Source organism: Castanea sativa, chromosome 1, assembly GCF_040712315.1.
Source record: "Castanea sativa cultivar Marrone di Chiusa Pesio chromosome 1, ASM4071231v1".
In the NCBI taxonomy this organism is placed as follows: Eukaryota; Viridiplantae; Streptophyta; class Magnoliopsida; order Fagales; family Fagaceae; genus Castanea; species Castanea sativa.
The window spans coordinates 86,418,783-86,431,978 of record NC_134013.1 but is presented as its reverse complement, the minus strand read 5'-3'; the positions used below and the strand labels follow the sequence as shown (position 1 = coordinate 86,431,978).

The window sequence follows — 13,196 nt, the reverse complement described above, 5'->3', positions numbered from 1 at the left end:
AACTCAAATCTATAAAAATAAAATAAAAGAGAAACTAGAGGTATGGTTGGTCAAGTGAGAGAGGGAAGGTGGTGGTAAACTACAAAGGAATGTGATTCGGGGAAATATGAAAGGAGAAAAATAAAGAGAGAAAATAACTAGGGTTTGAGCTTATTTAGTAAAATATCCCTCACATAAATTATTGCTTAAAATCACATCTCAAACTTTGCCAAAGCATAACTAAGGTTGAACAGATTATCAAAAAAAAAAACCTAAGGTTAAACAACACATTTAAATTTTAATCCTTTATTTGCTATGCGAAACAAATAGATCAGAAGTTGTTTAACTTTTAGTTGACCTCATGTTGTTGTATCACATAAACTTTAGAAATCTTACAATTTAACATGTTATTATTCTAATTTATAATTGAATTAAAATTCTATGTTATATTTAAATCCTCCATTAGAATTTTGGTAAATCATATTTCTTTTTAGGGTAAACTATATATCTAGTCCATATACTTTACATCATATTTCAATTTGATCCCTAGCTATTCAATTATGTCATTTTGGTCCTTAACCTTTCAATGCCATGTCAATTTAATCCTTGTCATTATCTCTTGGATGAAAATGACTAAAGTGCATGTATGAAACCTCAAGAGAGGTTGGTATTTACCATAAATTTATGATTATTTTTTCTATATTTGGAATACAATAATTTTAACAGTATCAACTTTAAACTATTTGTTACTGTATACATTTGATTCTTCCTTTCTTTGTTTTGTTTTTGGTGATGTTGACACTAAATACAGCATACACTAGAGACTTATACATGAAGCCAGGTTATCAAACACTTGAATTGAATGGATTCCAACGACCCTTGGCTACTTTTCTCCCATGCTGAATGAGCAACTTTTACTAAACTTAGCTTAGCTACACGTCTATATAAATGAACACACAACACCTCTAACTTCTAAGTCCTACAATTCCCTCTCTCCTGAGGTGACTCAACAATCATTCTTTTGCAAAAGCTGTATCAAAGAGGAACTCTATAAGATGGATCCACCATTTTCAAAATGAACAAATTACCTTTATCACCTCTTGATACTCTGCAAAAACAGAAACTAGAATTAAGCAAAAGTAAAGGGCTGAACAGAATTTCAAATCATGAAATCATTAGGAATTTAATTTATATGATTTTCTGAAGCAAATAGAGGTTGATAGTAACATTCTTTAACCTTTAGTAATTATTGCCAAGAATGTTAAACCTTTAGTAATCATCTGGAATCACATGAGGAAATAGTCTGCGTGAATTATAAAAATGTAAAGAACTACGAAAAATGCATGTCATGACATAATTATTTGTAACTAATTCAGAATTTTTTACAGCATTGAAAATATTTGCAAAAACAGACACTCTTTGCAAGATCTAAAGTGTAGACATGCCCCTTACATCTTGAGCCAAAGCCTAGGGCCTAAGGTTATGTTCGGATGGAGATAGACGGGAATGAGGAGAGGGGAAGGGAGGCTTGGATAATGTGAGACTTTTATTACAATGTTTAGTTTTATTGATACCATTATACTAACATTCTTGGAAAAAGAATTAGTTAGACACTCATAGACCGTAGAATCAATAGTTTTGTGTTCCTTACCTTAACTCCTCGTCCAAGTAAGTTATTTCCAACTGACCACGACCACTTCCAGGTGATTTAATAGGTATCAGACCAGCAATTCTGAAGAAATCAAATTTAACAGCCACCCTTCTTGAGTTTAAGGGGACTAAATTAGCCGTGACCTGCGTAAACATTAACAGATTAACCTTAAGCTCATGAGCTATGAAGAATGATAAAACTACACTGCATGTGGGAAATATCAGCACTAAAAGGTCAAGACAAAGACCAAACAGCATCAAAACAATTATCAAAACCAAGTCTTATGCTACAGAAGGCCTCCATTATAAAGCTGCTGTAATCCAGTTTAAACCCAATTCACCAAAAAATGGCTACAGAATCATCTAGATTTCTTGATTGGAAGATGAAAATTTTCAAAAACAAGATCATATATGCATATGAATAAATTTTAAATGATAATAAAAGATTGGTCTAAAGCACAAGAGAAAATATGATTACCATTCATTTATATAGATTCCTCTCAAAAGTCAGCATATTTTGACTTGCTACTGCACACTGCACAGTTAACTTAGTTGGCGAATCTAAAGGAAACTTGATATAGTTAGGTTCTTAGGATACTTCAGGAGCTCTTCCTCATAAAATTAAGGTGAGTATTATAATAATTCCTAACATTACAACCTCTGCCTAGAGATCTATGATTTGCTTGGAGCACGCTTAATGGGAGGTGTTTGTTAGGCTAGAATGCAGTATGAGAAGTCAGAGAACCTATTTTTAAGCACACTCCTATTTTAGAAAATGTTGATGCATCAAAAGTATTGACATCTATGCACCTTGGCATGATGGCATGTACCACTAGTCACATTGTTTTGGATGTCTTGTACCGGACAGGTTGTGCTGTTGTAGCTGTGCACATGTTGACATCTATGTTTAAGAAATCTCATATACAATTTTTTTTTTTTAAATGCACACAGTGATTTGTGGCTAAATTAATCTGCTGCTTATCCATTTGGGGTCTAAATCAGGATTTTTTCACTACTCAACAACTGCCATCAGACTTTTGACTGCCTTCTTTGAATCATGGTTGGATCAAATTTTATCATCCAATTTAAGCCATTTCAGATTTTAGCTACCAATATTTTCAATCATGCTGCCATAGCTCTTATTCTTTTTGTGATATTTTTAGCTTCTGCCCACGATAGAATAGCTTCAGGGGAGCTTTGTGAAGCAGTCAAACTTGCTTCCAAGTGAACATGTCCCTCCTGTAGCAAACTATTATGTCAAAGACTGAATCTTACAACAGTTTTTTTTTTACATAGGTAGCCAACATTCTAAAACCTAAACCTAACCATATAAAAGATTAACCAAACTTGACTTAAGACAAAAGAACCAAATGCCAAAAAAACAAACCAGTTTCTTTTCTTAATGCTTCAAACTACTAGTCATTAAGACTACAATGAAAGAAAAGTAAGTCCTTTTCTTGACTTGGCTTGTGACTCTCATAATTCTTCTAACTTGGTAAAGAAAAGAAGGAACCAGAGTTTCTAACCCAATTTTATCACAAATCCCATGAAGAGTCATCCTATGCAGGATGAAGTCAAAAGCTGAGTCTTTTAATAGGAGCTATAAAAGCACCATGACCCAGATGGCTGCTTGTGTAGGTTCAATCACACTTTTACAAGTTCATAAGACATTTAGTACTAGACCTTTTCCAAATGGGGGAGAACAGGCAAGGGAATTTCAAAGTGCAACTTCCTTCAGAATTTAGTCAATTTCAGCTCATCAGCCCATGAAATTTTGTGTGCAAAATCATACCAAAAGTGATGGTTAACAGACTCGGTACTCCTGCTTAACAATCTTATTTTTTGAAGAAAAGAGCCCTCATGACTGATCAACCAATTCAAGAGAAGTATCAATAATCAGTTAGCTCACAATCTTGACATGACTTTGACAAAATAGAACAGGATTGCCAAGCAAGATTTCTAGAGTAGTTCAGTTTCAAGGTAAAAATGGATCCACCTAAATTCCTGTGTATCAATCATCACTTCCAGAATTAGAAAAGTAGGTTTACTGTTCACACAATCTACCAAAGCTACAAGCAAGAGAGCCGTGCCTTATCGGATGTTGTTGTACTATGGATCAAGTTATTAATCTTATCAAACCCGGAATAGTATTAGGCAGAGTACACTACAGAGCATCAGAACTCAGCTACCAGATTATACAAGGACCTTTGCTTGTCATGCAGTATATGCTTAGGGACTTCCATCTGAATTGAGAAGATAGGAGAAACAACACTTTTCTGGGTTAAAGAGAGTATTCAGAAAAATGGATGGATGCAAACACAAGCTCATTTCACTAGACAAAAAGATGTGCTAGTCAAGGCTATATGACTGTCTAAAGTGATCCTTGAAACTGATAGAAAAGATCCAATAAATTATATCAATGGACACCATACTTCATGGGTAATCTCTTCTCTGCTTCAGGACATCAGAGCTACTGCTATCTAATATTATAAAGGAAGCAAGTTTGTAGTTATTGAAGCTTATACAGTTGCTTCAAAAGCAAAGCAACACAGACTTTTTAACTGAGTACTCCATCAGATTTAGTTTCTTGCCTTGTTTCCAATGCCTCTTAGTAGCTTGGGGTCCTTTTTGTTATGTTTTTTGTATTTTCAGCCTAAACTAAGAAAAAAAATGGCAGCCCATTCAGGGCCACATACTACATTCTTTAAAAAATTTATCAATTATCATCTAACTATAAGGTTCCAACTTCCACTGGTAGTTGAGCACTCAGCAAAACTGCTTAGATATTAGCTGAAAACTGAAAGAAATATGCATGCAAACAAACAAGGTAAATAAGATGTTACTAAGAAGCAATACCTGATTAAAGAATGGCCAAGTTTCCATATTTTGAGCCCTTAGAGTATCCACATTGATCGCCTGGTAGATTTTCCCGTTTGGCCTTAAATATTTTGGTCTCTGTCATATAAATTCATAAGGAATGAGTTTTAATTCTATAGAGATGAATGATATATAAGAAGAGAATAAAGAAGAAAAAATACGAATTAAGAATAAGTTTTCAAATCCAAATTCATACATATTCCCCACTGACATGATAACTCATTGTATAAAAAGAATTCAAATATAACAAATTTTAGATGTAACAAAACAAAACATGATACAAGAGAACCACTAAAAGCAAAAATGAAAGTAAAACTATACAACTTAAAGCGCAATCAGCTACAATTATCAATCCTAGATTTTAAGAGACCTATATACCTGACAAGGCAAGATTCTCCTCAGTTACTTGGACAAAAGGTTCATAGATGACCAATTTATAACATAGAAAATATAATGATAGTACCCAATTCACAAAGCTCTCACTTTTGCGGCGGTCTAGGAGTCCCCAATTTTTCTTCCCCAATAAAGAACAAAAATACACCAATACGTGTATTATTCTCTATTTGTGTGTGTGTGTGTGTGTTCATATGTAAATATGCATTTATTAAGGAACAAAGCATTAAAACCAAGTAGTCAGCATGAGAACAGATAGTCTTTGAAAGTAGTTCATAATCCATAATGTTGTATTAGAAAAATATGCCTTTCTTACAGAGAACGAGTTTCAAACAACAGAAAGAGACATTAACAAAGAATCACCTGCGTTTGCAAAACAGATTGGGATGTTGTATATAGAAGTTCCCATTTTCCATTGAGCAAATTAGACTTGAGAGGCTCCTTTACTTCATTCACTGCCTCAAGTTTACGAGCAATCTGATCGGAAAAAAAATCCATAAATGTCATTAAAGAAATCTTCAAATACTAAACCCAGACATGGTGATTAAATATTCTTGATTTGTTACATATTGAACTTGCAAATGTTTTAGTCTTTAGTTGTGTACTAGAGAAATACATAGACTGTGCACTCGAAAAAAAAAAGGTACCAAGACCTAAAAACGCCAATGAGAAACCAAGTTGTGTTTCATATGGAATTTGGCGATGGAAAAATTTTAAAAATTAATAATATAATTAAAAAAAATATTGAATTCTATTTTAAATGTGGCATTAGCATGTGCTATATAATCAACCAGAGTAATCCACATGATACTGGATGTCAGCTTTAAAAACTCAAAAGGCCAATATACACAGTTGGTCCCTATACTTGATCCTATGAGTGATTTTAATTGAAATTTAAAGTGATCGCTTTTAGTCCAAAATAAAATTTAAAGCGATTGTTTTTAGTCCCTGACAAACTTTAAGTGACCACTTTTAGTCTCTAACAAACTTAAAGCAATCAAATTTGGTCACTAATGTGTGATAACGTGTCAATTTTTAGTTTGATCGTGTCATCTAAGGACTAAAATTGATCACTTTTGATTGCTCATATGTCATATCGTAGGCTAAAATTTTGGGACCAACCATGTATTTAAGCAAAAAAGACAAGCTATTTTACTTTTTTAACTCATCCTACATTCAGCCATGAATGCCATAAGTGATAAACTCAAAATCCCAAAGGGCATCACAACCAGGCATGACTATAGCACATGAACTTTCAGTTTTTGATCCATAAAAGATAAAACTTCATACTAAAAAACAAAACTGTGGAATAGAAGAGTGAAATAATGCAAAATCACAAAGGGGTTGAATTTGAAATGAAGCTCCCACCTGTTCTACAAGTTGTTGGTCCTCAGGGGTAGCCTCAGCACCTCTATCAAGAGGGGCTATTGCTGCATAAAGTTCCTCCTTCAGGCTTTCAGCATTCCTACCGTTTGTCAAAAAACCAGTAAAGAAGGAAACTTGGGTCCTCCATTTCCAAGAATCAGCAAGGTCAAAGAGCTTGTTGGGGCTTAATATGATGTGGGTGCTGGTGGTTGTGTTGTTGGGTTTTGGAGATGAGAGTAGGTATTTTGCATGGAAAATAATGGGTGCAGTGTGAGAAGGAAGGAAGTTTTTGCAGGGTTGAAGGTTGTGTGGCAGAGCAGCAGAAGAACACGAAGGGGAGACAGCCATAATGCTCTTTCCTTAACTCCTTGGGCTCATTAACGTTGCTTTTTTTTTTTTTTTGGATAAGGTTGGGTATTGCGTGGTCATTGTCTCCCAGCCACGTAGCGTATCATTTCGTTCTAATTTGGTCCATTTTGGTCCACTTCAGTCCATTTCGGTCTACTTTAATCCATTCTGACTATTTCGGTCCATTGATTCTTTTTTCTTTTTTTGAGTAACGGTATATTGATTATTGATAAAATTACATTTTTCTTATGTTATTAAAGTATTGTATTTTTTTAACATAAGTAATAGATTTACTTATATGAATATCCTCTTTAGATCATTCAAGAAGTATAGAAGATGAATCATTTATAAAAAGTACTAGAAACAAAATTCAATTGCACATTATATTATTTACAAAATATATCACCTTATATAATAATTAAATGTAAATTGTGTTATAGATATTTTTTTTTAACTTACAAAATTTAAAACACTTTCAAATAACAATATAGATAGCTTAACAAATATATTGTATCAACTAGAAGATAATCACATCATTTTAAGAAGGGTTTAAAACTAATACTTATTAGTCTTATCTACTATTTTTCATTTTTCACTTAACAAAAAAACAAAGTGTCAAATTTTTTTAGCACCGCACGGATCTTTGACTATTACATATAAATCAGGAATGCTTACTCAAAAAAAAAAAAAAATCTAACATTAACCCTGGCTGATGGATCTACCATGTGTAACAAAATGTAGTTTTTGCGGGTTTTTTTTTTTTTTGACCCCATGTATAAGTTTATGCAGTTAACATAAGATATGTATTTATGCAGTTTATGTGGCACCTAAACAAGTTAATTAGGCAGCACCTTGGAAACAAGCCAAGACCCCCCTCCGCCTCAACATTAGCTATCCTGAACGTTTATTTTCCACTTCAATTTTGAAGACTGATTTACTCTCTCATTTTGAATATTAAATTTTAATCTTTGCTAAGGATTAAGGACAAAAATGCTCCCAAAAATATCATATAGGGAGGCACATAAGCCAAACATAGCAATGATCCATTGAAGGGAGCGATTATTTTAATTTTTCAAAACAGAATCAAACTTTGTAGTCTAAAATGGAAAATCTCAAATTTAAGGGACCAAAATGAAAATATCCACACTTACATGTCAAAACTGTAATCTAGTAAAAAAAAATTTAAAACAAAAAGTTTCTCTCCACTAGTAGATCTTGATCATGGACAAACTGTTTATGCTACCTACTATTAAAAAAAATTCATACTTACATGGCAAGATTTCTAACCCTTTTATCATCTAAAAATTGGCTTTCCTCTAGCTATTTAAATAAACTACACACAATGATCATTTATCAATATTCAACTGTCCATGAACTATCCATAAGTTCTGTACAGCAAAGAAATGTGCCAGGACCTTTAAGTAAAACTCATAAGGGCCCAAAATTTTTCTGTAACATTTATATAACAAGAAAATATGACCAAAATTGTGTTTAAGCAGAACTAGTACAATTCAGTCCAATCTCGTGACCAAGAAAGCATGTTGGCCAAATGATTATAAACACTGCAGTGTGATTTGTGCATCAAACGGGAACTTGGTAAGATGGATCAACCATTTTCAGGATGAACAAGTTTCCTTTGTCGCCTCTTGAAACTCTGGCAATATAAGAAAAACATAATTTTAGTTTATCTGGTGCAAGGACAAACTAATTTAGTGCATTGGATTTTTTCTTTACTCTTTTGGAAAGAAGCAAATGATATTCAAAAGAATAAAGAGGCATTAAACCTTTTTCATTGAAATAATCATAACTCATTAAACCTTACACATTTCTCTTCTTTTAGAATATTGAATTCTTACACTCTAATCTATGAAGTTAGTTGCAGTATCCTCTAAACACATTCTTAGGATATGGAATTTTTATGAATAGCATATCACAAAACATTAACTCACCTCATTTCTTCATCCAAATACGTAATTTCCAATTCACCACGAGCATTGTCAGGTGCCTTAATTGGTATCTGTATACCAAGATGAAATAAATCATATATGTAACTAAGTAGTCAATTGAAATTCAGAGATGTGTGCACGTGCTTTATTTAGGCAGATGTGTCATTATGGAGCAAATGAAGCTTAGCGTGTATGTGTGTTTCCACATTTTGTCCTGCCTAACAGAAACCTATTATTAAATCACAAGTGATAGACACCATTGGTTCCCACAATTCTTCAATAGGATAATTATATGTTCTTGTTGCACTTGACCAAACGATCTCAATCTTTTGCAATATTACTTTGTGAAATATAATAATTTTAACTCCATTCTTTTTGTATGGACAATGAATACATCACTGCATGCAGGGCTAAAAACTTTTGAAATAAGCTCTGCCTATTCTGTGATTTCTATGTATTGATACACGTACTAATTCACACTTTAAAATGAAAGAGTACACTTAGTTTGAGAAAATATAAGACTAGAATAGACCTTCATCAAAAAGGCGAACATCCTCCAATAAAATAATTAATGTATATGTGTCATTTAAATTCACAAGTACTTCAAAAGAGAGATTTTGAATGCAGTAGATTGTTTGACACTATCCAACAATTAAGTTCTGGCCTATTCTACAAAAGGCACTTACCAGAAAAAAATTAGCACATGATAGAAATGTACCATTTTAATATTACATTAAATCTCTAGATTGTTGTGCTAGAAACATGAAATTTCTTTTTTCTTCTTTCTCCAGAAGAAATTCTAGATTTTTTCCTGCTGTCACAAGAGATTTATGTGGAGGAATACCACCCATTGAATGGTGAGAGGTCCAAGTGGCCTCTCATAAAATCAAGAAATGTAACAAGAATACTTACCAGACCTGCGATTTTGAAATAATCAAACTTTACAGCCACTTTTCTTGCATTAAGAGGTGTTAAATCAGCTGTTACCTACAAAACATCAGTAAAATTTGGCAGGCAATTGGTAAATGCAAAAATTCACAAGTCTTCAAACTCTCCCACAAACTGAAGAGTATAGAACTATTAATTTGATATGTTAGCAGCTGCAAAAGTGAGTGTACAAATGCTTGGTTCAACATCATCTTATCAGTATTGCAGGATTTCAAAAACAAAGTCTAAGCATGGCACTGGGAACTTCTAGAAGCCAAATTAGCAAAACCTGCTACTGACACACTGCCAGTGATAGTTAGGGCAAAGTTCACACAAAACCATCAAGTATGAGACTAACTAAACCATTATGACAACAATAGCCTGCTATCCATGCCAAGAGCAATCGATTAGGAGAAACTTTAAAGCCTCTAAATACAGATAACATTAACATTTTCACCTTCTCGTTCCATTATTAACTATAGTATTTTAGGTATATAAAAATATATGTTAGAGAAAAGAAGCAATAATAATAGAAAAGGAACTTCAGCAAAAGGATTGAAGAAACCATGTGATATAGAGGGTCAATAACACATATTTAATCTCAGATCTAGGTAATCAATCATCAAATATTGTGCAAGGCTTTGCATTTGATATCTCACTGGTCGCAAATTCTCTTGCCTTATGCTCGTGATTACTTAATATAAGAAGAAGGATCATAGTTTACAGGGTATAAGGTCAGCAAAAAGATTTTAGTCAGAGAGAATAAAAAAACACATTTTTTATGCTTCTAGTAATTATCATGGTCCACACACAAAAGGAGGGAAAAGAAATCAGAAGTTAAATACAATTACAAAACAAGTTGAATATACCTGGTTGAAGAATGGCCAAGACTCCATATTCTGGGCCCTAAGAGTATCCAAATTAATTGCTTGGTAGTTTGCACTTGATCTCAGAAATTTGGGTCTCTGTCACGACATTGATTTTTCAAGTGATTGCAATTTACAGGACCAAAATGTAAAAGTGAAGAGTTCCAATTTTAACTTCTGTCGTTCTATCTTAAAAGAAAACAGAACATATATATAAGAAAAGATTAAGCATAGTGATTTTCTAGCAATTCAAAACATATAATAGGACCAAGAAATGATTAGGAATGCAGAACTAGATTTAACTAAGCCCCCCATATAGAACAGTCAAGACAAAACAAACCAATCAGTTTGGCTTTTGCTTCTTCTTCTTCTTTTTGTGAATTTAAACGTATTCATTTGGGCTTGGAACTTTCTTTTTCTTTTTAGTTCACACACCAAGAAATTATTACGGAACTAAACTAAACACATTTTGAGATTATTCATAAGAAAGTGCTTGAAAGTTTGGTTGCATCTGTGGGAAATGAGCAATGTAGGGCAGACAGCTTTTGGTTTCAAAAATTTTCTCAAGAAAATTTCCCTGTAAATTAGTTAAACTAATAGTGAGACCGGTGCTTAAATTGCTAGTTACAAAGCCTAAAATGAGGAGGTATTTTCTGATTACTTCTCTTTTTTCTTCTATATTACAGGCGGGTTTTAACACTCTCAAAGGCAAGAGTTCCAAGAAAATTATTTTTGACTATGAAACAGCTTTAAAATTGCACTCTGGTAGCATAAGTAATGTCTGATCTGTAGTGCTTCATATGACATGACTGGTTGTTAAGATTAAGACAATTTGTATAGGTTTGTAGGGATTGTTGAAAAATCTTTGGCAAATCATGCTTGATTAAGCAAAGAACAATACACTACAAAGGGAAAGTCTTTAAGTCAAATTTATGGTGACTTTCTATTTGAATAACTTTTTCGATTTGTCTCCTCATTTAAGAAAGGCAGTTATAATCACCTCATGTAATAACAAGGAGCTTTATGATTAAGCAAGCCAACTATGAAATGAATGCATATCAATGAGTCATTGCCCTTGCATTAAAAGTACTACACAAATGCATAACATCACAAGTAAGGAAATTTTATATAAAAGACTGTTGATGGCTTAGGAAAGACATATCATAGCTATGAAGATAGAAAAGAAAATAAAGTTTACCTGGGTTTGCAAAATCGAGCTTGAAGTGGTGTATATAAGCTCCCATTTGCCGTTGAGTAAATTAGATTTGAGTGTTTCCTTTATTGGGCTAACTTTTTCAAGATTCCGTGCAATCTATTTAAAAATAATTTCCAAGTATCAAACAAAATGATGCAGATACTGCATAGACATCAGTAATTAAGGTTAGCCAGTTTGTTTTGGGATTAAAGACTTAACATAATAAATTCATAGCTTAAAAAATACACCAATGAAAGCTTGTGCATTTTCCTACTGGGATTCTATCGCGAAAGAACATTATGTATGACACCATCAGAAATTGGGAAAAAATGTAGAATAACAACACTAGGTTGATCCATCTACTAATATTGTTTTAATTGTCCTTGAAAAAGATAATATTGTTTTTGTTGTATTGGTTAATAGCAATATGCCCATGTGGTTGAATTCAATTCGGGAACTTAAGGTTTAGCACCTAAGAATCTGTACGTAAAGTTTTTCCCTTGATTTAAATATAACCTTAAGTTGCCACCCGTTTTCTATAGTAAGTAAATCCATCAAACTACATAAATGCATTGGGATTTCATATCAGGCATGAAAGTGACAGATGCTTTGATTTCCAGACTTTAAAATCTTGCACACTAAATTACACATATATTCACAGATATGAAATTGAAATAGCACAAATATTAGCAACCTACAAACTCTCAGTTAGCTGTGAGCATATAATCTCAAACAAGGTAGAAAAATTATCTGGATCATCATAAAGATTGAATTTTGAGAGAGAAATAGAACATAACAAAGCAAACCTGATCAACCGTTTGCTGGTCTTCGGCAGTGGCATCTGCACCTCGATCAAGAGGGACAATGGCCTCAAGAAGCTCCTCCTTGAGGGTCTTAGCATCTTTGCGTTTGTTCAAGAAAGCAGGAAAGAACGAAACTTTGGCTCTCCATTTCTCAGTGTCAGTGGGGGCTGAGAGTTGGTGGGTGGTGGGTTTGGAAGCTGGGAAGTAGTGAAAGGTAGTAGTGGGAGCATGTTGATGATGAAAGGAGAGGAAGTTGGGATTTGAAGAGGTTTGAGACTGAGTGGTGGTGAGGAATATTGAAGGAGAATGAAAAGATAAGGCCATGGATATGGTCTTTACAGTGCATAGGTTGAGAGTGGCTGTGCATGTGTTATGTTTAATGATAATATGGATTGGCTTTTAGAAGTCGGTTGAGAAATTGGATTGGCTTTTAGAAGTTGGTTGTGTCAGTCATCATACTACGGTTTTTCTTTTTTCTAATTTAATTTTGAACTACATAACACTTTTTTTTCTTTTTCTTTTTTTCTAAGGAGTTCTTCGTGGTTGCATAATCTTTCTAGAATGAATAATTCTAGAGATACAATCAATTACACACTCAATTTTATAACTTGTTGACTTGTGCGACTGTAAGTTGTCAACATTTTATCATTTTCTGCCTTATGTGACCTACCATGTTACCTAGGTTACTCACAATTACACAAGTTAACAAATTGTAAAATTGGGTGTGAAAATGGTTCTCTCCATACCATAGGTGGATTGGGAATGAATATCCCTTGGGACCTTGGGGTTACGCCAAGATGATAGTTAAGGGTTTTGAACCAAAGATCTAGTGGATCTTATGAAGCCT

At 33.4% G+C, this 13,196-nt stretch overlaps 1 protein-coding gene across 1 annotated transcript; it reads right to left on the bottom strand.

Moving 5' to 3' along the window:
* Nucleotides 1-618: 618 nt before the first annotated feature.
* LOC142636226 (uncharacterized) lies at nucleotides 619-12,732 on the bottom strand. Its single transcript, XM_075810373.1, has 11 exons — nucleotides 12,353-12,732; nucleotides 11,550-11,663; nucleotides 10,355-10,450; nucleotides 9,471-9,545; nucleotides 8,562-8,629; nucleotides 8,200-8,266; nucleotides 6,268-6,624; nucleotides 5,263-5,376; nucleotides 4,486-4,584; nucleotides 1,631-1,773; nucleotides 619-1,087 (listed from the first exon to the last, which is right to left on the bottom strand). The coding sequence occupies exons 1-11, from the start codon at nucleotides 12,671-12,673 to the stop codon at nucleotides 1,015-1,017; spliced, it is 1,527 nt and encodes a 508-aa protein (XP_075666488.1). The 5' UTR covers nucleotides 12,674-12,732; the 3' UTR covers nucleotides 619-1,014.
* Between the last annotated feature and the right edge of the window lie 464 nt (nucleotides 12,733-13,196).

Excerpts from the sequence above, each read along its gene's own strand:
- LOC142636226 (XM_075810373.1), bottom strand. The coding sequence starts at position 12,673 with ATGGCCTTATCTTTTCATTCTCCTTCAATATTCCTCACCACCACTCAG. Across the intron at positions 11,664-12,352 it reads ACCAGCAAACGGTTGATCAG|ATTGCACGGAATCTTGAAAA; the intron begins GTTTGCTTTGTT and ends ATTTTTAAATAG. Across the intron at positions 6,625-8,199 it reads ATCCATCTTACCAAGTTCCC|GGAAAGAGCATTATGGCTGT; the intron begins GTTTGATGCACA and ends CCAAGGAGTTAA.